We start from the raw sequence: 19,200 nt of genomic DNA, 5'->3' as shown, positions 1-19,200 counted from the left end.
TTGATTACTACAGTGTCTCTCCTGTAGGCATGTAGCTCCAGGCCGGGTCGTGTAATTACACGAGAGCGCCACACAGCGGCAGCAAAGCACCGCTACGAGCTGGTGGAGTCTGTCTGTGCTTGTTTGCTATTACCGCTGTATACAATACAACCCGGTTAGGTTTGATCAGGGTTAACCATTTAGTATTTTACTGTTATGTAAACAATCAATAAAAAAGTAACAGACTGATATAAATAGCGCTGGCATTAGATTTACATGCAGAGCGTGCTATTTTCGGAGCTGCCCCTTTCTCCAGTGTAAAGGAGCGCGTTGTACTGAATTAACACACACATCCTGGATTTGTCTTGGTGATGAAAATAGAAGGCGTGTGCGTGCATCAGAAAGCATGGGGGCTGACTCACATACACTGTAATACAAGAGCAGTGACACAGCATTACAGAGAAACCTTGCTATCAAACAGCATCTCCTCCAGGGATAATTACAATACCAGCCCAGCCACTGCACTGTAGAGGACACCACACAGAGCACACCACACACAGAGCACCACACACACAGCACCACACACAGAGCACCACACACACAGAGCGCGCACACACACACACACACAGCACCACACACAGAGCACACCACACACAGCGCACACACACAGAGCACCACACACACACAGCACCACACACAGAGCGGGGACACACACAGCACCACACACAGAGCACACCACACACAGAACACCACACACACAGCGCACACACACGGAGCACACCTCACTGCAGGTTACCTGGGGGCATTTTGAGATAAGTGTTTGAAAACATGTTTGATAAATGAAGGGTCTACTTTACTGTGTGGCTCTGGATCCAGATTCCAGGCCAGTCACACATGCACTCTACAGTGTGGATCGCATGCCGGTGGACTCTGTTACTGTGAGTAGCTCTTGCTGTTGTGCTGGACTCAGACAGGCACACACACTGTGGGAAACAGTACTGGCTGTACTGGCTATTCAGTACTGGCTAGATGAAAACACACAGGAGAGTTTTTGAAGAAAGGTAAATCAGGTCATTTTTTTTACTATGCATTAAAATTGTGTACAATGTGAATTAGGTGAAATCAGAACAAAAACACAAACCCACTGTTCAAGTTTTCAGTTGTTTTGAATGCTGTGAAGCCCAGGGCTGCCGTTACCCGGTCTCAGAATCCCAGCTGCCTGGACTGAAGGTGTGAGATCAGCAGCCCCACTCCACCTGTCACTTCACTGTGCCAGCAGTGGAATCATGCAGCCCAAAGTGAAGCTGGTGGCTTCATATGACTATAGAAGCTCAGAATTACACAGTCATGTCCAGGGAAAAGTGGAACAGCAGCAGGTGACTGACAGCGAGTTGTGTAGGAAAAACAAGAGAGAAACAAACACACATTCTCATATACAACTGGGAATTGAATACAAAAGCATTACAAAAAACCATCAGCACTTAAAGATATACAAGCATATCCAATCCAACCATATTCTATTATAAAAAATAAACCCTCCACACACACACACACACACACAGAGCGCGTTGAGGGGTCCACTGACGCTGGGACCAGCACTGAAGGGGACAGTCTCTCTTTGCTCCTCCTGAGGGAAAAGCTGGACAATCTCATCCCCTTTCTGTTCACAGGCTGTCTCTTCATTTCCTTACACAGGACACGGTGCAGTTAGTGACGCGCTGACCTCACATCCTGCCGCGAGAGAATTGATGGCGCAGCCAGGCCGAGTCCTCGTAGAGCCGCGTGTCTCCCAGACACTCCGCAGTGTGCTTGTAGAAGTAATAGTACAGCACGGCCACTGAGGGGTTAAACACAGAGAAGGCGGTCAGACACTCAGCAACCCAGTGCAGTACCCTGCCTGTGTGCCTGTGGAAGTGTCTCTGTGTGGCAGCGTGTGTGTCAGTGTGTGTGGCGGCGTGGGTGTGTCAGTGTGTCTGTGTGTGGCAGCGTGTGTGTCTCTGTGTGGGATGTATGTGTGTCTCTGTGTGGCATGTGTGTGTGTCTCTGTGTGGGATGTGTGTGTGTCTCTGTGTGGCATGTGTGTGTGTCTCTGTGTGGCATGTGTGTGTGTCTCTGTGTGGCATGTGTGTGTGTCTCTGTGTGGCATGTGTGTGTGTCTCTGTGTGGCATGTGTGTGTGTCTCTGTGTGGCATGTGTGTGTGTCTCTGTGTGGCATGTGTGTGTGTCTCTGTGTGGCATGTGTGTGTGTCTCTGTGTGGCATGTGTGTGTGTCTCTGTGTGGCATGTGTGTGTGTCTCTGTGTGGCATGTGTGTGTGTCTCTGTGTGGCATGTGTGTGTGTCTCTGTGTGGCATGTGTGTGTGTCTCTGTGTGGCATGTGTGTGTGTCTGTGTGGCATGTGTGTGTGTCTCTGTGTGGCATGTGTGTGTGTGTCTCTGTGTGGCATGTGTGTGTGTGTCTCTGTGTGGCATGTGTGTGTGTGTCTCTGTGTGGCATGTGTGTGTGTGTCTCTGTGTGGCATGTGTGTGTGTCTCTGTGTGGCATGTGTGTGTGTGTCTCTGTGTGGCATGTGTGTGTGTCTCTGTGTGGCATGTGTGTGTGTGTCTCTGTGTGGCATGTGTGTGTGTCTCTGTGTGGCATGTGTGTGTGTCTCTCTGTGTCGCAGCGAGTCTCTCTGTGTCGCAGCGCGTCTCTCTGTGTTTCTCTGCAGATTTACTCACTGAGACGCTGGAACACAAAGAGAGCCTGCAGCCCGTCCGTCCACACGTACCGGTCAGAGTGCTGCCAGCGCAGGTTCTGGGGATATTAAGACAGACAGACAGGGATTTCAAACACAGACACCAACAGTCAGACACTCAAGACTCCCAAGAAAGTGAACTGAGAACAACAGACCCCCCTGGAATCCAGATATAACTATCGCTCCTCATCTCAATGCAGAACAGTTCGGTCTAGAGATCAGGGTTGAGAGACTTGGGTTCAAATCCCCTACACAGCTCTGCCTGCAGCCTAGTGGTCAGAGTGAAGGACTGGGAGCCAGGGGATCACACACCGCTCAGTAGTGGAAGGACGTTGTGATTGAGGTCCTGGGTTCGAATTCTCCTGTGGTTTGTAAGGCAGTGCCAGGCTGCATCCTTATCCCTGAGTCACTCTTTGTCATTCCCTGACACTGAGAGGCTGAGCTGCTAATATCACATTCACTAATACCTGAGCCCAGTCTCCTTGGCAGGTGCAATGTGAAGGAGACTAATTCATCACCTGCACTGCAGGAGGGGAGAGAGAAGAGAGGGTGAAGAGAGAAAGAGACTGATGACTCACCAGCCCCACACTCCCAGTACAGCCCGTCACTCACCATCACCCACACGTGGAAGGCTATGCTCAGCCCGAGGTAGAAGGCAGACACGATGAGCAGCCCTTTGAAGCGCTGCAGCAGCAGGGTGACCAGCCCCACCTGGAACACGAAGGTGTTGAAGAACATCAGCAGTATGATGATCACATTGAACAGGATCGCAATGTCCTGGATACTGAGAGAGGAGACACACACAGAGCAGGGTGAGGGCAATGTCCTGGATACTGAGAGAGGAGACACACACATAGAGAAAGCAGGGTGAGGGCAATGTCCTGGATACTGAGAGAGGAGTCACAGGCCCCTCACCCCGCTCACTCACATGAACAGCACCAGTTGCCCGCTCCCCTGCCCCTGCCCCTCTCACTGACTCACATGAAGAGCACCAGCTGTATGACGGGGGCGGCTCTCAGCAGCTCACTGAAGGAGTTCACAAAGAGGTCGAAGGTGAGCAGCAGGAGCTGCACCAGCAGCACCAGCGAGTAGTTACTGGTCTGGAGCATCACTGGGCCGGGTCAGCGAGGGGGGGCATCGGGGACCTGGGGTGAGGAGAGAGAGAGAGACAGAGTTACACACTCTCACACACAGGGACGAAGCACTATCCCAGGGACACACACAGCCAGCGAATCCATACCTACAGAGCACAGCTTTACACTAGCACACCATGAGACTAAACTAGAGGCTTCTATGGATATACTCAGAAAGCAGGTCATATACATACAGAAAAACAGACACACCTGCCCTGGGACTGGGGTTTCACAAACAGAGCACCCCTTCCCTCCCAGTGAGGCCATCCTGACTTACCCAGCGCTGGAGGAGGGGGTGCGGGGAAGAGATCCTTCTAGAAGAGAGGCTGCCTGACAGAGCAGAAACACAGGCCCAGAGTCCGAGCCACAGAGGGGCCCATACTCACTGCAGAGAGAGAGGGTGCAACACGGGACTGGCCTGACCCTCTGTGAGTGCGAGTGTGAGTGTGAGTGTGCACTCACTGGCACTGACAAATAAACAGCTCCCTGTCCTCTCTCCCCTTCTTCGTAGTATCTCTTCAAGGTTCTGGGAGACGATCTTCAGGTGCTTTCTCTTTGTCCCAACCTGTAGAAAGCCAAGACTATTTATATAACAGGTTCATGTAATTGGTGGTCTGGCTGCGTGTGTCGCGGCTCCCTGCTGTTTTGAATTCAAGAGAAAGCAGAGTGAGGGAAGAAGGCAGAGGAAGGATAATCAGGTTTAAGGAGATTACAGCAGATTACAGAAAAAGGGTCCTTTACTGGGGCTGGGAGGAGTGCAGAGCGACAGGCTCCCCCCACCCCCCACCTCAGCGGACCCGCAGACCCGCAGTTACGCAGACAGTGCTTATGAAACAGCAGGATTACTGTCCCGGGATCAGTGCTTCATTTCACAGAGTGCAGACTGATTCACTTGTGTTTAATCCCTGGAGCTGTGAGTGAGCTGCCACACAGCACATGCTGGGACACAGTCACCCAGGTTCAACCTCATGTTTATATGCTTCTTACAAGCTTTGAAACATTACCAGTTTTGTCTTGGTTTTATTGTGGAGGTGGTGCTCACACTGCTAAAAGATGGCTACCGCTAAAATGATTTATTACGACGTAACGTCCCTGTGACGTTTGTTGGTCGCATATTTATAGCAGCAGCTTGCGCAGTATCTCACTGCGGATTAGTTATTTAAATGCGTCTCCTACCGTCCAAGACTGCTGTGCTGAGCGTCAACTAGGAACCACTCGCTGCAGATTGGAATTCACTTCACAACATTGCAAACAGATACCCTGCAAGTCTCAGTGGAGTCGTGCGGTAGAGTCCTGCATGGGTCGGGTTCGGGTCGTTTTGTGAATTTTTTCGGGGTATGCGGTTCGGGTCACAAAATTTAATTTTCGGGGACAGGCTCAGGTGTGAATTAGAAATCACCAAAAACTTGTTCTGTTCCCTCAGCGTACTTGTCTGTAACCCTTTCCCGTACTAGAAGGTAATTGTATTCCCTGCCCTACACAGGAGGCGATTAGGGAGGAGGCAGCTGACTCTAGTGTTCTGGGTTTGTATTGCCACTTGTTTGATACGTTTGATAGGGCAGCAGTGTGGAGTAGTGGTTAGGGCTCTGGACTCTTGACCGGAGGGTTGTGGGTTCAATCCCCAGTGGGGACACTGCTGCTGTACCCTTGAGCAAGGTACTTTACCTAGATTGCTCCAGTAATAACCCAACTGTATAAATGGGTAATTGTATGTAAAAATAATGTGATATCTTGTAACAATTGTAAGTCGCCCTGGATAAGGGCGTCAGCTAAGAAATAAATAATAATAATAATAATAATACGTCGTGAGATCCTTTTATCACGTCTGCTTGGCGATATTAAAATGTCTGTGGACGAGGTGAAACGAAAGATAGCGCAGGGTGTATATCACGTAGCGGATAACAGCGGGACAGGTCAATCACAAGTGTGGAATTATTTTGGAATCACAGCGAATTAAAATAATGAACGTCTGACTGGATTAGTTGCTTGTAAAATCTGTCGTCATGTTTTTGTGAACGACAGCCACAAAACTGTCTCTGCGCAAGCGCAGGTGGAGCTCCCTTTCAACCGGTGGCACGAAATTAATAGACAGGCATTTTTAAGTAGAGATAGTTAATATGTCACAATATTAAAATATATCCAGACCACTAGAGAAAGCTGCCACGCTGTATAGCCCAACTCAATCTGTGAATGGTAGAGATATCTGTGTTAATGGGAGAGATTCAGTCGACGCAGGCAGTAGGTAAGGACAAACACTTGAGGGTTCGGGTCGGATCGCGGTAAGAAGACGGTGTTGCAGTGGGTTCGGTTCGGTCCGGGTCGTAAAAATCGGACCCACGCAGGACTCTGTGGTGAGGGACAGGCAGCGCCTCTTTATAGTGCTGTGAGAACGAGACTCAAATCAGAATCAAAATACAATTTCCCTACAACAATAACTCTGCGGTAGAGAGATCACCCCGCTCCTAACCACAGTGTGCTCGTCCCGTTCAGCTAATACAAACCATCTCTTCACAATTTACTGTCAGTTCCCACTTCGGTTATCCCCCAGTACTCTTTCACCTGAAAACCATCGTTCCCAGTTCGACCCCACGCTTCTCCCAGTTACCTGTTTCTTCTCAGGTTCCGTTTAGTCTCTGGCGTTGTTTCACTCCCATAGAAACGACAGACGCTTCGCAGAACGTCGAGTCTCACAGAAAGGAGGGCAGGTCGCTGGGAAATCCCGAGGCCCGCACTGCTATGCTCACTGACCCCTAGCGGCTGGGAGGAATCTACGTGTTGCTGTTTTTATTGCACGCTGTTTTGTCACACCTCCTCAAGGCTCGACTGGCTTTATATTTGTAAAGAGCTAGAGTGTCCACCTGTCCCTCTGTCCCGAATTCCTAGACTACAGTTTAGCCCTGTTACCAAACCTTCTCATAACAGCCTGGTCGACTCACACGTGAGAGAACTACATTTCCCATGACTCTTTGCTAGCGAGAGACACGAACGGCTTTCTGAAGTTAAGAAAACAGGTGAGGTTTAAACTTCCAGTTTCACACATTCGACACGATAATCAATCACGGCTTTTAACGCCTCTGTCAATGAACTGTAGCGTGTTATTGACGCTTAGTTTTGTTTAGCGTGTCCTTTTATATTCAGCAGCTGTAGACTGGAGATTAAGCGCACGCACACCACAGCGGCGCTGCAGTCTGAAGGTGGAGGCTGGGATGGTATGTGACTGGGTTTAAAACAAACTTAGAAACTCGGTAACAAATGAATTTCTTTTAATTCATATGCAGAGACCAGTTCCGTTTGTTCGTCGTTATTGCGCTGTACTGTACAGCTTTTTTTTTTTTTTTTTTTTTTTTTTTTACAGTGGCTAAATATCACGTGATAACCACATTATAAAACCATAACTGCGTTCATGTATTTATTTATAAACACGGGCGACCTTGCACGGAGCTGGATGTAAATTAGTACAAATTAAACAAATAGAATGCGCAGTGTATATTATAAGAAATGAGAAACCACTTTTTAAGAGCTGTGCAGAATACTTCTGAGATGTTTTTTTGATTGTTACACGCTTTTTCTGTTGGTTAGTGGGTTCTGGTGTAAACAGGTCTTCTGAAGCATTAGCGGGCTAGAAAGAAACCTACTAGCACCGCCCTTCAGGTCCAGTGTGTCTAACCGAACAGTAACAGAACATAAAGAACCAATCACAGAGCACACACACAAACAGAACCCCTGCTCGCGTCCGCAGTTCTGACTGAGAGCTCTCAGGTGTCAGTGTAGCAACACAGAAGCGAGTAAACTCTGTATCCCTTATCTGAGAAGTGCCCAAATTCAAAGTGGATGAAAGGCGTTTACCCTCGACTGCACACTGCTGAGCTCCCTTGCATTGACAGCCCTGGATCCCTGGGTAAACCCACTTGCAGAAGTGACAGAGAAATTTTGTAATGTTTGTGCTGAGATGGTCCAGTAGCATTTTGTAATGTGTTTGATAGAGAGCTTTCTTTTGCTGTGCCGGTCTTCGACTGCCTGGGAATCTCATGAAGAGTCACAATCAGGGGATCTGTGGCGAGCTTTTATCACAAGACAGAGTACAGCACAACATTGACAAGGGATGGTTTTATTAATATCGTGAGCAAAAGCAAAGCTGGCCTGATGCAGCATTCAACACCAGAGCTGTGTATAACATGCAACACCAGATATTGTCCACTGAGCTCTCAGCTAACCATTGGGATCCTAACACTGTGGACGAGGTTTCGCACAGATCCGTGCCTTTGGAGTTTACCTGGAGAGTAAAGGGTTACGCTTCCTAGCTCTCCGTGTTTGTTGCATTCCCAGTCAGTAACAGTTATTAAGGCATGTGTTTTGCACTGGACTGTGAGTCAGCAGGGAACCATGAACAGCAGACAGGAATCTCTGCTCTAATTATCTCACCCACGGAGGAGTGCGGGTGGTTCACCAGCGAGAGGAAGCTGCTGTCAGCCCAGGGCAGAGGAAGTTTGTAACACTGTGCTACCAAGCACAGAAAAACAATCCAGATGTAATGAATAAAAACACAGTGAGCCAGTGTGGTTTGAGAGCGCTGTGTGTGTTCGGCTGTCTTCTGTTTGCACACCTGGCTGGACAGTGGCAGCACCTGCTGTGTGACTGGCAGGCTGATGGGGAAGTGTAGACTACCTGGTTCTCTATTCCTGTAACTGAGGGCTGTGTGTGAGGAAGCCTGCATGAGAATCTGAAAAAACAGGCCGCAGGTTCTTCTCCATAGAATCAATGAACAGCACATGAGCTGCAGCACTTCCTAAGCATGTTTTAAACTTCATCACCCTGGGGCTCCCAAGCGGAGCATGCAGTAAAGGCGCTCCGCGTGGAGTGCAGGATGCGCCCTATAGTCTGGAGATCGCAGGTTCACATCCAGGCTATGTCATTGCCGACCGTGACCGGGGGTTCCCAGTGGGCAGCGTATAATTAGCCGAGCGCTGCCCGGGTGGGGAGGGTTCAGGTCGGCAGGGCAATCCACGGTTCACTGCACACCAGCGACCCCTGTTGCTGATAGGGCACCTGTAGGTCTGCAGTGGAGCCATTCAGATCTGTGTTGTCCTCCGGCACTATAGGTCTGGTGGATCCGCAGTGTGAAAAATGACGGATTGGCAGGAGCACATTTCGGATAACGCGTGTTTCAGCCTCCGTTTCCCGAGTCGCCAGGGGGTTGCAGGGGTGAACCGGGATAAAAATAATAATTGGGGATTCCAAATTGGGGAGAAAACTGGGGTAAATTTAAAAACAAAAAAAAACTTCATCACCCTTGCCTAATGATAATTCAGTTAAAGGTGAGAGGATTTGAACCCAGGTGTTTGATAATACAGGGGGTTGAATCAGACCTGTGTGATGAAGAGTGTTTATCGCACACTGGACTGTGCTGTGTCTGCAGATCATCACATACCACGTCTGTGTAATAAATACTGCAGGAGATTCCCGTCCCCTCACAGTACACACCATGAGATTCCCGTCCCCTCACAGTACACACCATGAGATTCCCGTCCCCTCACAGTACACACCATGAGATTCCCGTCCCCTCACAGTACACACCATGAGATTCCCGTCCCCTCACAGTACACACCGTGACTAGATTGCCCTAAACTGAACTTTCAGTTCCTCCACGCAGAAACCCCCGTCTAAATCTGGCTGTCACCGCAGAGACAGCCCTGTGAGCAGGGGGGGAGAATCACTGGTACTGTGGCTTCAAAATACTGCTGCGGACAAACTGGACTGTCAACACAGCCTGCTTGCTTTCTGGTAACACTGTAATCTATCTTGTTACAAGAGCGTGTTTTTATATATAATGCACTTTTGTTATTGTGTAACTTACACTGAGTCCCTAATTGTTGATGATTGTTAAATAATACTGCACATGCTCACTGACACACGCACACACACTCACTGACACACACGCTCACTCACTCACTGACTCTCTCTTTCAGTTCCTGCTTGCTGCCTCTCTCTGTTCCTGATTCTTCTGCTCTCAGACAGACAGACAGACAGACAGATAGAGAGACAGAGAGAGAGAGTGCACAATTCTCCTGCAAGGGAAGCAGAAACAAGGGAACGTTGGAAAGACAACTGAAGAAGAGACGGCGACACAGAGGTGAGTAAATTCTTTTTTTTTAAATAGGTGAAATGGATTGCTAGGGTCAGGTAAAAAAAAAAAAGTAGTAATGAAGGTAGAATGTGTATTTGGACGGTTTAATTAAAACACACCATGTTAACGAAGTACAATGAAATACAGCATGAAGATAGAAATCTATGACGTTCACTTGACTCTCTCTTTTTCTCTCTCTCTCCTCTCTCAGTGCTCTCAGGATGCGTGTCCCAGGGCAGCTATACCTCACCTACCTGCTGGCTCTGTGCCTGGGTTTGCTCTGCATGGTTTTCGTGGCGTACTGGAATGCGACGTGGCGCGGTGGCTTTGCCTGGGACGGCTCAGCGAAGCAGTTTAACTGGCACCCAGTGCTCATGGTGGCTGGGCTGACTGTGCTGTATGGGAGCGGTGAGTCCGGTACTCTGGGGTTAGGGCTGGTACCCGTTGTGGGTGTGCTGGGTGTGCTTGCCTATTAGGGATGTGCATTGTGGGCAGTTTTTACGAACGTTTAAATGCTATGCAGGTGTCAGTGTTTAAACCAGATCTACATACACACTCTTTATATTACATTCAGATGTGTACTGACAGACCTGGTTAGTATTTCCTAAGCAAAGAAATACGCAAATAACGTTTTAACAAAGACTTAACTACAAAAGTTAAGCGCAATTGTATTTGTACTGCGCTATTGAGATGTACCTGTGCTGGCTCTGTGGCCACAAAGTGAATAAACGAAACAAATTCTATTATATTAAAAGAACAAAACCAGTACTACTAATACTACTAACAATAATATTAATAATAATAATAATACATAATGTATTGAAAAAAACATCCTTTTCAAATCGTGCTATAATATTCACAGGGAATATTAAATAAATCAATCAGTCACCATCTTGCCTTGGGGGTGTGTGTTGATGTTGTGCTGCCTGCCTTGTGTATTTGTGTTATTGTGACTGTGTGTGTGTTAGTGTTGTATAGATGTGTTGTATAGACACTGTGTTGACGCTGTGCCCAGCCTCGTGTGTGTTAGTGTTGTATAGACGCTGTGTTGTATAGACGCCCTGTGTTGTATAGACGCTGTGTTGTATAGACGCCCTGTGTTGACCCTGTGCCCAGCCTCGTGTGTGTTAGTGTTGTATAGACACTGTGTTGTATAGACGCCCTGTGTTGTATAGATGCTGTGTTGTATAGACGCTGTGTTGTATAGATGCCCTGTGTTGACGCTGTGCCCAGCCTCGTGTGTGTTAGTGTTGTATAGACGCTGTGTTGTATAGACGCCCTGTGTTGTATAGACGCTGTGTTGTATAGACGCCCTGTGTTGTATAGATGCTGTGTTGTATAGACGCTGTGTTGTATAGACGCTGTGTTGTATAGACGCTGTGTTGTATAGATGCTGTGTTGTATAGACGCTGTGTTGTATAGACGCTGTGTTGTATAGACGCTGTGTTGTATAGACGCCCTGTGTTGTATAGATGCTGTGTTGTATAGACGCTGTGTTGTATAGACGCCCTGTGTTGTATAGATGCTGTGTTGTATAGACGCTGTGTTGTATAGACGCCCTGTGTTGTATAGATGCTGTGTTGTATAGACGCTGTGTTGTATAGACGCCCTGTGTTGTATAGATGCTGTGTTGTATAGACGCTGTGTTGTATAGACGCCCTGTGTTGTATAGATGCTGTGTTGTATAGACGCTGTGTTGTATAGACGCCCTGTGTTGTATAGATGCTGTGTTGTATAGACGCTGTGTTGTATAGACGCTGTGTTGTATAGACGCTGTGTTGTATAAACGCCCTGTGTTGACCCTGTGCCCAGCCTCGTGTGTGTTAGTGTTGTATAGACGCTGTGTTGTATAAACGCCCTGTGTTGACCCTGTGCCCAGCCTCGTGTGTGTTAGTGTTGTATAGACACTGTGTTGTGTAGACGCTGTGTTGTATAGACGCTGTGTTGTATAAACGCCCTGTGTTGACCCTGTGCCCAGCCTCGTGTGTGTTAGTGTTGTATAGACACTGTGTTGTGTAGACGCTGTGTTGTATAGACGCTGTGTTGTATAAACGCCCTGTGTTGACCCTGTGCCCAGCCTCGTGTGTGTTAGTGTTGTATAAATGCTGTGTTGTATAGACGCTGTGTTGTATAAATGCTGTGTTGTATAAATGCTGTGTTGTATAGACGCTGTGTTGTATAGACGCTGTGTTGTATAAATGCTGTGTTGTATAGACGCTGTGTTGTATAAATGCTGTGTTGTATAGACGCTGTGTTGTATAAATGCTGTGTTGTATAGACGCTGTGTTGTATAAATGCTGTGTTGTATAGACGCTGTGTTGTGTAGACGCTGTGTTGTATAGATGCTGTGTTGTATAGATGCCCTGTGTTGACGCTGTGCCTCTTTGCCTGGTTGCAGCGGCAGTGCTGTACCGGCTCCCTCTCACCTGGGGAGGCTCCAAGCTGCCCTGGAAGCTGCTCCACGCCGGCCTCACTCTGCTGTCTTTCCTGCTGGCTGTGCTGGGGCTCTTCGCTGTCTTCAACTTCCACAACAAGGGCAACACCCCTAACTTGTACTCCCTGCACAGCTGGATCGGCATCAGCACTGTGGCCCTGTTCACAGGACAGGTAACACAGGACACCTCACAGGACAGGACACCACACAAGACAGGACAGGTAACACACAACACCTCACAGGACAGGACACCACACAAGACAGGACAGGTAACACACGACACCTCACAGGACAGGACAGGACAGGTAACACAGGACACCTCACAGGACAGGACAGGTAACACAGGACACCTCACAGGACAGGGCAGGTGACACAGGACAGGACAGGTAACACAGAACAGGTAACACAGGATAGGACAGGTAACACATAGCTCACGACTGTGTGATATATTCTAGCTAGAGCTACACTGCCCCCTTTCACAGCACAGTGTGTTTTTAAATGTTGTATCAATGTCGCTTGGCTGTTGTTTTGGCCTTAAGTAAAAATAAAGTAAAACAAGTTTCCTGTGTGTGACAGTGCCCCCTGCTGTTTCCCCCCTGCAGTGGCTGCTGGGCCTGGCCTCCTTCCTGCTGCCCTGCACCCCACTGGAGCTCCGCCGACGCGCCAAGCCGCTGCACGTGTGGCTGGGCAGCGGCATCTTCATCCTGGGCATCGCAGCCTCCATCTCGGGCATCAACGAGAAGCTCATATTCTCCCTGTGAGAGCCGGCAGTGCCAGTGTGTGTGCGTGGATTGTGTAGTGTGGGTATTGTGTGTGTGGATTGTGTAGTGTGGGTATTGTGTGTGTGGATTGTGTAGTGTGGGTATTGTGTGTGTGGATTGTGTAGTGTTGGCATTGTGTGTGGATTGTGTAGTGTTGGTATTGTGTATTTGCTCTCACTGTGTGTGTGTGGATTGTGTTTCCTCAGGAAGGGTCTCAATGGGACGGCACAGTATTCAGCCCTGCCACAGGAGGCGCAGTTTGCAAACATGCTGGGGGTCCTGATAGTTGCCTTCGGATTGACTGTGCTGAGGATCCTGTCCAATCAGGCGTGGCAGAGACCGGAGGGGGAGAACAGTGAGGTCACACAGGTGAGAGAGAGTGACACACAGAGTTCAAGATACACACACACACACATACACACAATACTAAACACATACACTGCGATTGTTGTCTTCACAGCCGCTGCTGCAGGACTGAGGAGAGCAAGCGAGTGAGAGAGACGCCGCCTCCTCTTCCACACACAAGCTTGTCTGCGTTTCACCTTCACGCTGATTCACTGGGTTTCTTTAGATTCAAAAGAAAAACGTCTTTATGTCTGTATTTGTTTCATTCGGGTTGTGTTCTGTTTGTAGAGATTTAAAGAAAATAATAATGTTTAATAAATGATTTTCTCCATGGGGGGTGTGGCGTGCAGTTTCTGAAGCCGTCCGGAGGCTGAGTGAGAGGAATGGGCTTGTTTGATTGGCGGCTCCAGACTGTGCTGACTGTACTCTGATTGGCCACGCTGCAGGCCAGGTGGACTCCGATAGGCTGTTTATGTATGAGGGTTATGGTTGAGGGTGTATTGCACTGTGTGAGGGTTGTGCCCTATTCCCGACCCTTTGTGTGTGTCACTGCGTTAGCGTCTGTGTGTGCTGTAGCACTGACACTGTTGCTGTACCCTTGAGCAAGGTACTTTACCTAGATTGCTCCAGTAAAAACCCAACTGTATAAATGGGTAATTGTATGTAGATATCATGTAATATCTTGTAACAATTGTAAGTCGCCCTGGATAAGGGCGTCTGCTAAGAAATAAATAAGAAGAAGTCACTGCTAATGCATGGACTGGAGTCGCTGCTAATGCATGCAGTGGATGAAAGGCTGAGATGGGAGGAAACACGCACTTGCACGAGCCTATACTGGGAGATCTCTTTGCATCTTATTGGTCAAAACGTTTCCCATGCACAAACTGCACACCAGGCTTCTTTTAATTATATATACAACTTTTATTAAGTTACATAAATGTATAAAACCACTGTTTTTAATTTTAAATAAAAGTTAAGAAAAAGCACTGCATATTTTTCTTATATTTTTCAATCTCCCGTCAGAGAAAATCCAAATGAGGTAATTGGAGAACAACAAGCGTGCTGATCAGTGAGGTAAAGTACAGACTTCCATTGCTGGTTCAGAGTGTGAGCTTCATGCAGAGTACTGATGTGACTGTAGCTGAGATTCAGGTGTGTGATTTGGGGAGATAACCTTCACACAAACGCATTAGCAAATCAAGGATCATTTCTCCAAGCAGGTCACATTTACTCAAGTGCAAAGTTAGCACCACATTTCATTCCTTGAAGAAAATGAAGAAAATAAAACTATTAATGCCATAAAACTAGAAATACAGAGCTCCGAGGGGCTGGTTGTGATCAATAGAGCGCGCAGCTCCGAGCTGAGTGGACCGGTCCAAAGCACAGCAGAACCTTTCAGCTCCGTCAGGCAAACAGAACCGGTGTGGCTGGATTTGGATAGACTGTGAAGGAGCAGCCCTTGGCAATGCCAGGCTGAGAGCCATCACTGAACATTAGTGAGCGGAGGGCGTGTCGGAGGCTTCATGATGGAGGGCTTTGTTTTGTCGGGGCGGGGCTTGCAGAAGGGGGTGGTGCAGGCAGCAGGAAGTTGCAGAATGACCTGTCCAGCAGGGGTCACGTCGGGGTCATGAAGAGGTCAGCTGGGTGACACGTCCCTGTGGTAAAGTCTAACTCTCTGGAGAGGCACTGGGGCAACAGACATCCACCCCTGAAACAGTGCAGGGAACAGCGTCATATCTGTATATCTGTAACACAGAGTAGTGCAGCAACCCCCCCCCCCCCCCCCCCAACCAGCACAGTGCACTCTACCAACCCTCCTCACCAGTGTAGTGCTGTCCCCCCCCCCTCACCAGTGTAGTGCTGTCCCCCCCTCCCCCCCGCACCAGTGTAGTGCTGTCCCCCCCCCCCCCAGTGTAGTGCTGTCGTCCCCCCCCCCCCCTCCTCACCGGTGTAGTGCTGTCGTCCCCCCCCCCCCCTCACCGGTGTAGTGCTGTCGTCCCCCCCCCCCCCCCCCTCACCAGTGTAGTGCTGCGTCTCACGCTGCTGGCAGCACACTCTCTCAGCTTCTATCAGGTCTTGTTCCTCCAGGCAGGTCTGGAGTGGGGGGCAGGGGTTGGGCTGACAGCGGACCTCTGACCCCTCACACTCGCACACAGCACAGCTATCGCACCACAGTGCCCCCTGCTGCACAGAGACAGAAACCCCGTCAGCGCCAGGGAGTGTTTTGTTTGCAATCAAGTGTTAATTTGCATCATGACCTCAATGACACAATAAATGACTAAGGTACACCTCTGATGTGTATCTTCTGGTTAGTCTGGATCCAATTCTCTGAAGAGCTTCAGTGCTGCTAGCTTATATAGAGTCTCTGTAGCTGCGCTGGTTACCTGGTGAAGCTGACCCCTGTGGACACAGCCCTGGGGTCCTGGACACTGCGGACAGCACTGACCCTTCGGAGTGACTGCCAGGGAGGGGCTGCAGGACAGAGGAGGGCAGCGGACCGGCTCACACACCAGCTCTCCAGCCTGCAGAGATCAGAGAATTCGTTGAGAAAAACAGCAGAGCCAGCTTGAATAATCAGCATGGCTCTCAGTGGAAAACGGGTGTGGTGAGTGTGGAGTGAACCCCCTTCGACTCCTCGCTTTAAAATGACTGCGCTTTTCTGATATTCCTGACAGTTACCAATATCATCATTATCCCCCAATGAACCTCGGGAAGGGGTCTGGTTTGGGGATGGTGTCAATGTAGTTTAATGAAAAGGTTTTCAAAAGGCAACAGGGCAATTCCAGTGCAAATGAGGGCTGCCCATGAAGCAGTTGGTGTGTCTGGGTTAGCCCCTTCAGACAAGCTCTCACAGCCTGCCCTGGAGCCCTTTTCTCCATGTAGTTTGAACCCAGAACGTGGTCCAATGGAGCTGGAATGAACAGCTTACTGTGCACGTGCACTCGGAGCAGTCTTCTCTCCGAAACATCGTCCCGTTTCTGAACCTCATTCCATTGGCTCTGCAAATAGGGTCAGAGGTCAACTGACATTCTAGTCAAGAGAAAAAAAAAAAAAAAAAACTTTGAAAATGGTACAAGAGCACCGAATAGAGAGTAGAGCAGCCATGCAGCGAAGCACAGAGATAACACAGCAGACAGCTTCACCTGGAGAGAATGTGCAGTGAAGCACAGCAGACAGCTTCACCTGGAGAGAATGTGCAGCAAAGCACAGAGAAACACAACACAGAGCTTCACCTGGAGGGAATGTGCAGCGAAGCACAGAGAAACACAGCACAGAGCTTCACCTGGAGAGAATGTGCAGCGAAGCACAGAGAAACACAGAAGACAGCTTCACCTGGAGAGAATGTGCAGCGAAGCACAGAGAAACACAACACAGAGCTTCACCTGGAGAGAATGTGCAGCGAAGCACAGAGAAACAGCACAGAGCTTCACCTGGAGAGAATGTGCAGCGAAGCACAGAGAAACACAACACAGAGCTTCACCTGGAGAGAATGTGCAGCGAAGCACAAACACAGCACAGAGCTTCACCTGGAGAGAATATGCAGCGAAGCACAGAGAAACACAACACAGAGCTTCACCTGGAGAGAATGTGCAGCGAAGCACAAACACAGCACAGAGCTTCACCTGGAGAGAATATGCAGCAAAGCACAGAGAAACAACACAGAGCTTCACCTGGAGAGAATATGCAGCAAAGCACAGAGAAACAGCACAGAGCTTCAACTGGAGAGAATGCGCAGTGAAGCACAGAGAAACACAATGTTATACAGCAGAAGGTTTATAATTACAAAATGTAGCAGAAAAATATAAGAACATGTATCCTGGGTGGAATTCTCGGTTCAGATTCCTTGTGCTGGTGTGAATTCTACTCTCAACAGGTGTCTCTTTAATAATCACAGCAAGGCATAGTAATGATACACGTGCTGAGTGTAGAGGATTCTCATGTTAAAGCAGTTATTTGTTGAGACACAGCGCTGGCAGTGGAGTGTAGGAGTGACTTGGGTTTGGATGAGGCTGGCTGTTGCAGTCCGTGTTGTGAAGGCATGGGGTTGAGGTTAGGGGTTTCGGGGTTGGGGTTAGTGGCAGCAGGCATGCTGGGGCGGACTGGATTACCTGGGCAGGTGGGGCAGCACTGGCCCTCGTCTAAAGCAGTGAGGTCGGGGTGCAGTGGACACACAGCCCTGAGACAGGCCAGCCTGCCAGCCTGCAGTCGAAACGCAAAAGCAAGTCGATTACTGGACAGCAGAGCCAAGCACTAAGCATCGTGGGGCCTGGAGACGGCGCGATCAGGAATTATTGAATTAAGAAAATAAAATAAAGCAAGCAGGACCCGGAACCACTCCGGGCATCTAAATCAAATTCAAATACAGCAAATAATATAATAAACTAACAGTGTTTTACTCGGGTACTGTAAAATGTCCCTTTATTAAGGGATGGATGGATGTGTAAATTTGGATTTAACATGTTCATTGAACTAACGCATCTGTAATGACAGCTTTTGGCCACCAGGAGGCACCGTTTACAAAAAAAAACCATGAGCTTGAAGAGGTAAAACAATGTAAAGAATGGGAGAACATTTCAGTGCTCAGTGAGTGATTGCCTGTGTGTGTCTATAGGAGTCTGGATTTGGAAACTGTACCTCACAGCTGCACAGCAGACAGGAGCTTGAGTCAGGAGAGAACACAGAGCCTTCTTCAAACACCAAGCCCTCAAACCAGCACCCTGAAACAGGGCACAGTGGCGTATCAGTTAAAGTATTAGTTAACATTTTAGAAACCTGCATACAAATAACATTTAAATTATATTTCGAACACCACCAACCTGAAGGCTTCTGTTCAGCAGTCCTGTCTCCAGATTCACCCCCTGCCTTCCTGCCTCCTCCCCCTGGCACTGCCTCTCTATCTCCATCTATTCGCAGGTCTATGGAAGTCGGAGTGCTTACAGTTAGGGGTGTGGCTTGAGTTATGGGAGTGGCCAGTGTCAGAGCTGTGGGAGTGGTTACAGTCCTGAGTGTGGGAGTGGCCAGTGTCGGAGTTGTGGGAGTAGTTACAGTCCTGAGTGTGGGAGTGGCCAGTGTCAGAGCTGTGGGAGTGGTTACAGTCCTGAGTGTGGGAGTGGCCAGTGTCAGAGCTGTGGGAGTGGTTACAGTCCTGAGTGTGGGAGTGGCTAGTGTCAGAGCTGTGGGAGTGGTTACAGTCCTGAGTGTGGGAGTGGCCAGTGTCAGAGCTGTGCGAGTGGTTACAGTCCTGAGTGTGGGAGTGGCCAGTGTCAGAGCTGTGGAAGTGGTTACAGTCCTGAGTGTGGGAGTGGCCAGTGTCAGAGCTGTGGGAGTGGTTGCAGTCCTGAGTGTGGGAGTGGCCAGTGTCAGAGCTGTGGGAGTTGCCTGGGAGGAAGGTGCTGGAGTTTCTGGGTCTGTGGTAATGAATGCGGGGGTAACCCATTGTGCTGAAGTGGTCGGAGGGTCGGAAGTGGTCAGGGCTCTGAGGTTCCCAGTAGGCGATGAAGACTCCAGTAGAGTGGCACTGGTAGGAGTGGGAGCTGTGGCCATGCCTCTGATCTTGAGCAGTGCTGAGAGGCCAAGCCGGACAGGTGTGGGTGTGATTGTCTCTCCCCTGCCTGTCTCTCCCCTCCCTGCCTCTCCCCTCCCTGCCTCTCCCCTGCCTGCCTCTCCCCTGCCTGCCTCTCCCCTGCC

General features: G+C 49.1%; 3 protein-coding genes across 8 annotated transcripts; 1 reads left to right on the top strand and 2 right to left on the bottom strand.

Moving 5' to 3' along the window:
* Positions 1-1,045: 1,045 nt before the first annotated feature.
* tmem138 (transmembrane protein 138) lies at positions 1,046-6,556 on the bottom strand. 3 transcript variants are annotated; one of them, XM_034057403.3, is made up of 6 exons: positions 6,454-6,556; positions 4,126-4,413; positions 3,697-3,860; positions 3,328-3,499; positions 2,699-2,774; positions 1,046-1,816 (listed from the first exon to the last, which is right to left on the bottom strand). In XM_034057403.3, exons 3-6 carry the CDS (start codon positions 3,822-3,824, stop codon positions 1,704-1,706), a joined length of 489 nt encoding a protein of 162 aa, XP_033913294.1. In that variant the 5' UTR covers positions 3,825-3,860; positions 4,126-4,413; positions 6,454-6,556; the 3' UTR covers positions 1,046-1,703. The 3 variants fall into 3 exon arrangements, with proteins under 3 accessions (XP_033913294.1, XP_058858917.1, XP_058858918.1); XM_059002934.1 differs by lacking the exon at positions 6,454-6,556 and adding an exon at positions 6,408-6,443; XM_059002935.1 differs by lacking the exon at positions 6,454-6,556 and adding an exon at positions 6,350-6,370.
* Positions 6,557-6,736: 180 nt separating this feature from the next.
* LOC117434666 (lysosomal membrane ascorbate-dependent ferrireductase CYB561A3) lies at positions 6,737-13,843 on the top strand. Of its 3 annotated transcripts, XM_059002932.1 has the most exons (8): positions 6,755-6,859; positions 6,987-7,057; positions 9,815-9,978; positions 10,184-10,380; positions 12,371-12,579; positions 13,009-13,163; positions 13,374-13,536; positions 13,628-13,843. In XM_059002932.1, the coding sequence occupies exons 4-8, from the start codon at positions 10,194-10,196 to the stop codon at positions 13,643-13,645; spliced, it is 732 nt and encodes a 243-aa protein (XP_058858915.1). In that variant the 5' UTR covers positions 6,755-6,859; positions 6,987-7,057; positions 9,815-9,978; positions 10,184-10,193; the 3' UTR covers positions 13,646-13,843. The 3 variants fall into 3 exon arrangements, with proteins under 3 accessions (XP_058858916.1, XP_033913160.1, XP_058858915.1); XM_059002933.1 differs by lacking the exon at positions 6,987-7,057 and having other exon boundaries at positions 6,737-6,859; positions 10,193-10,380; XM_034057269.3 differs by lacking the exon at positions 6,987-7,057 and having other exon boundaries at positions 6,739-6,859.
* A 566-nt stretch (positions 13,844-14,409) lies between these two features.
* LOC117434665 (von Willebrand factor C and EGF domain-containing protein-like) lies at positions 14,410-19,169 on the bottom strand. 2 transcript variants are annotated; one of them, XM_034057264.3, is made up of 7 exons: positions 18,330-19,169; positions 18,148-18,230; positions 17,622-17,712; positions 16,442-16,542; positions 15,897-16,034; positions 15,531-15,696; positions 14,410-15,220 (listed from the first exon to the last, which is right to left on the bottom strand). In XM_034057264.3, the coding sequence occupies exons 1-7, from the start codon at positions 19,054-19,056 to the stop codon at positions 15,180-15,182; spliced, it is 1,347 nt and encodes a 448-aa protein (XP_033913155.1). In that variant the 5' UTR covers positions 19,057-19,169; the 3' UTR covers positions 14,410-15,179. The 2 variants fall into 2 exon arrangements, with proteins under 2 accessions (XP_033913155.1, XP_033913156.1); XM_034057265.3 differs by lacking the exons at positions 16,442-16,542; positions 17,622-17,712.
* Positions 19,170-19,200: the final 31 nt, after the last annotated feature.

This window comes from Acipenser ruthenus, chromosome 28 (assembly GCF_902713425.1).
Source record: "Acipenser ruthenus chromosome 28, fAciRut3.2 maternal haplotype, whole genome shotgun sequence".
Lineage (NCBI taxonomy): Eukaryota > Metazoa > Chordata > Actinopteri > Acipenseriformes > Acipenseridae > Acipenser > Acipenser ruthenus.
The sequence above is the reverse complement of the archived record's forward strand: the minus strand, read 5'-3'. Positions and strand labels throughout refer to the sequence as shown.

Excerpts from the sequence above, each read along its gene's own strand:
- tmem138 (XM_034057403.3), bottom strand. The coding sequence starts at position 3,824 with ATGCTCCAGACCAGTAACTACTCGCTGGTGCTGCTGGTGCAGCTCCTG. Across the intron at positions 2,775-3,327 it reads CCTTCCACGTGTGGGTGATG|AACCTGCGCTGGCAGCACTC; the intron begins GTGAGTGACGGG and ends TAATATCCCCAG. Across the intron at positions 1,817-2,698 it reads CTTTGTGTTCCAGCGTCTCA|TGGCCGTGCTGTACTATTAC; the intron begins GTGAGTAAATCT and ends TTAACCCCTCAG.
- LOC117434666 (XM_059002933.1), top strand. The coding sequence starts at position 10,194 with ATGCGTGTCCCAGGGCAGCTATACCTCACCTACCTGCTGGCTCTGTGC. Across the intron at positions 12,580-13,008 it reads TGGCCCTGTTCACAGGACAG|TGGCTGCTGGGCCTGGCCTC; the intron begins GTAACACAGGAC and ends TCCCCCCTGCAG. Across the intron at positions 13,164-13,373 it reads GAGAAGCTCATATTCTCCCT|GAAGGGTCTCAATGGGACGG; the intron begins GTGAGAGCCGGC and ends GTGTTTCCTCAG.
- LOC117434665 (XM_034057264.3), bottom strand. The coding sequence starts at position 19,056 with ATGGCCACAGCTCCCACTCCTACCAGTGCCACTCTACTGGAGTCTTCA. Across the intron at positions 17,713-18,147 it reads GTCTGCTGTGCAGCTGTGAG|GCTGGCAGGCTGGCCTGTCT; the intron begins GTACAGTTTCCA and ends TTTCGACTGCAG. Across the intron at positions 16,035-16,441 it reads GCTCCGAGTGCACGTGCACA|GCTGGAGAGCTGGTGTGTGA; the intron begins GTAAGCTGTTCA and ends TGATCTCTGCAG.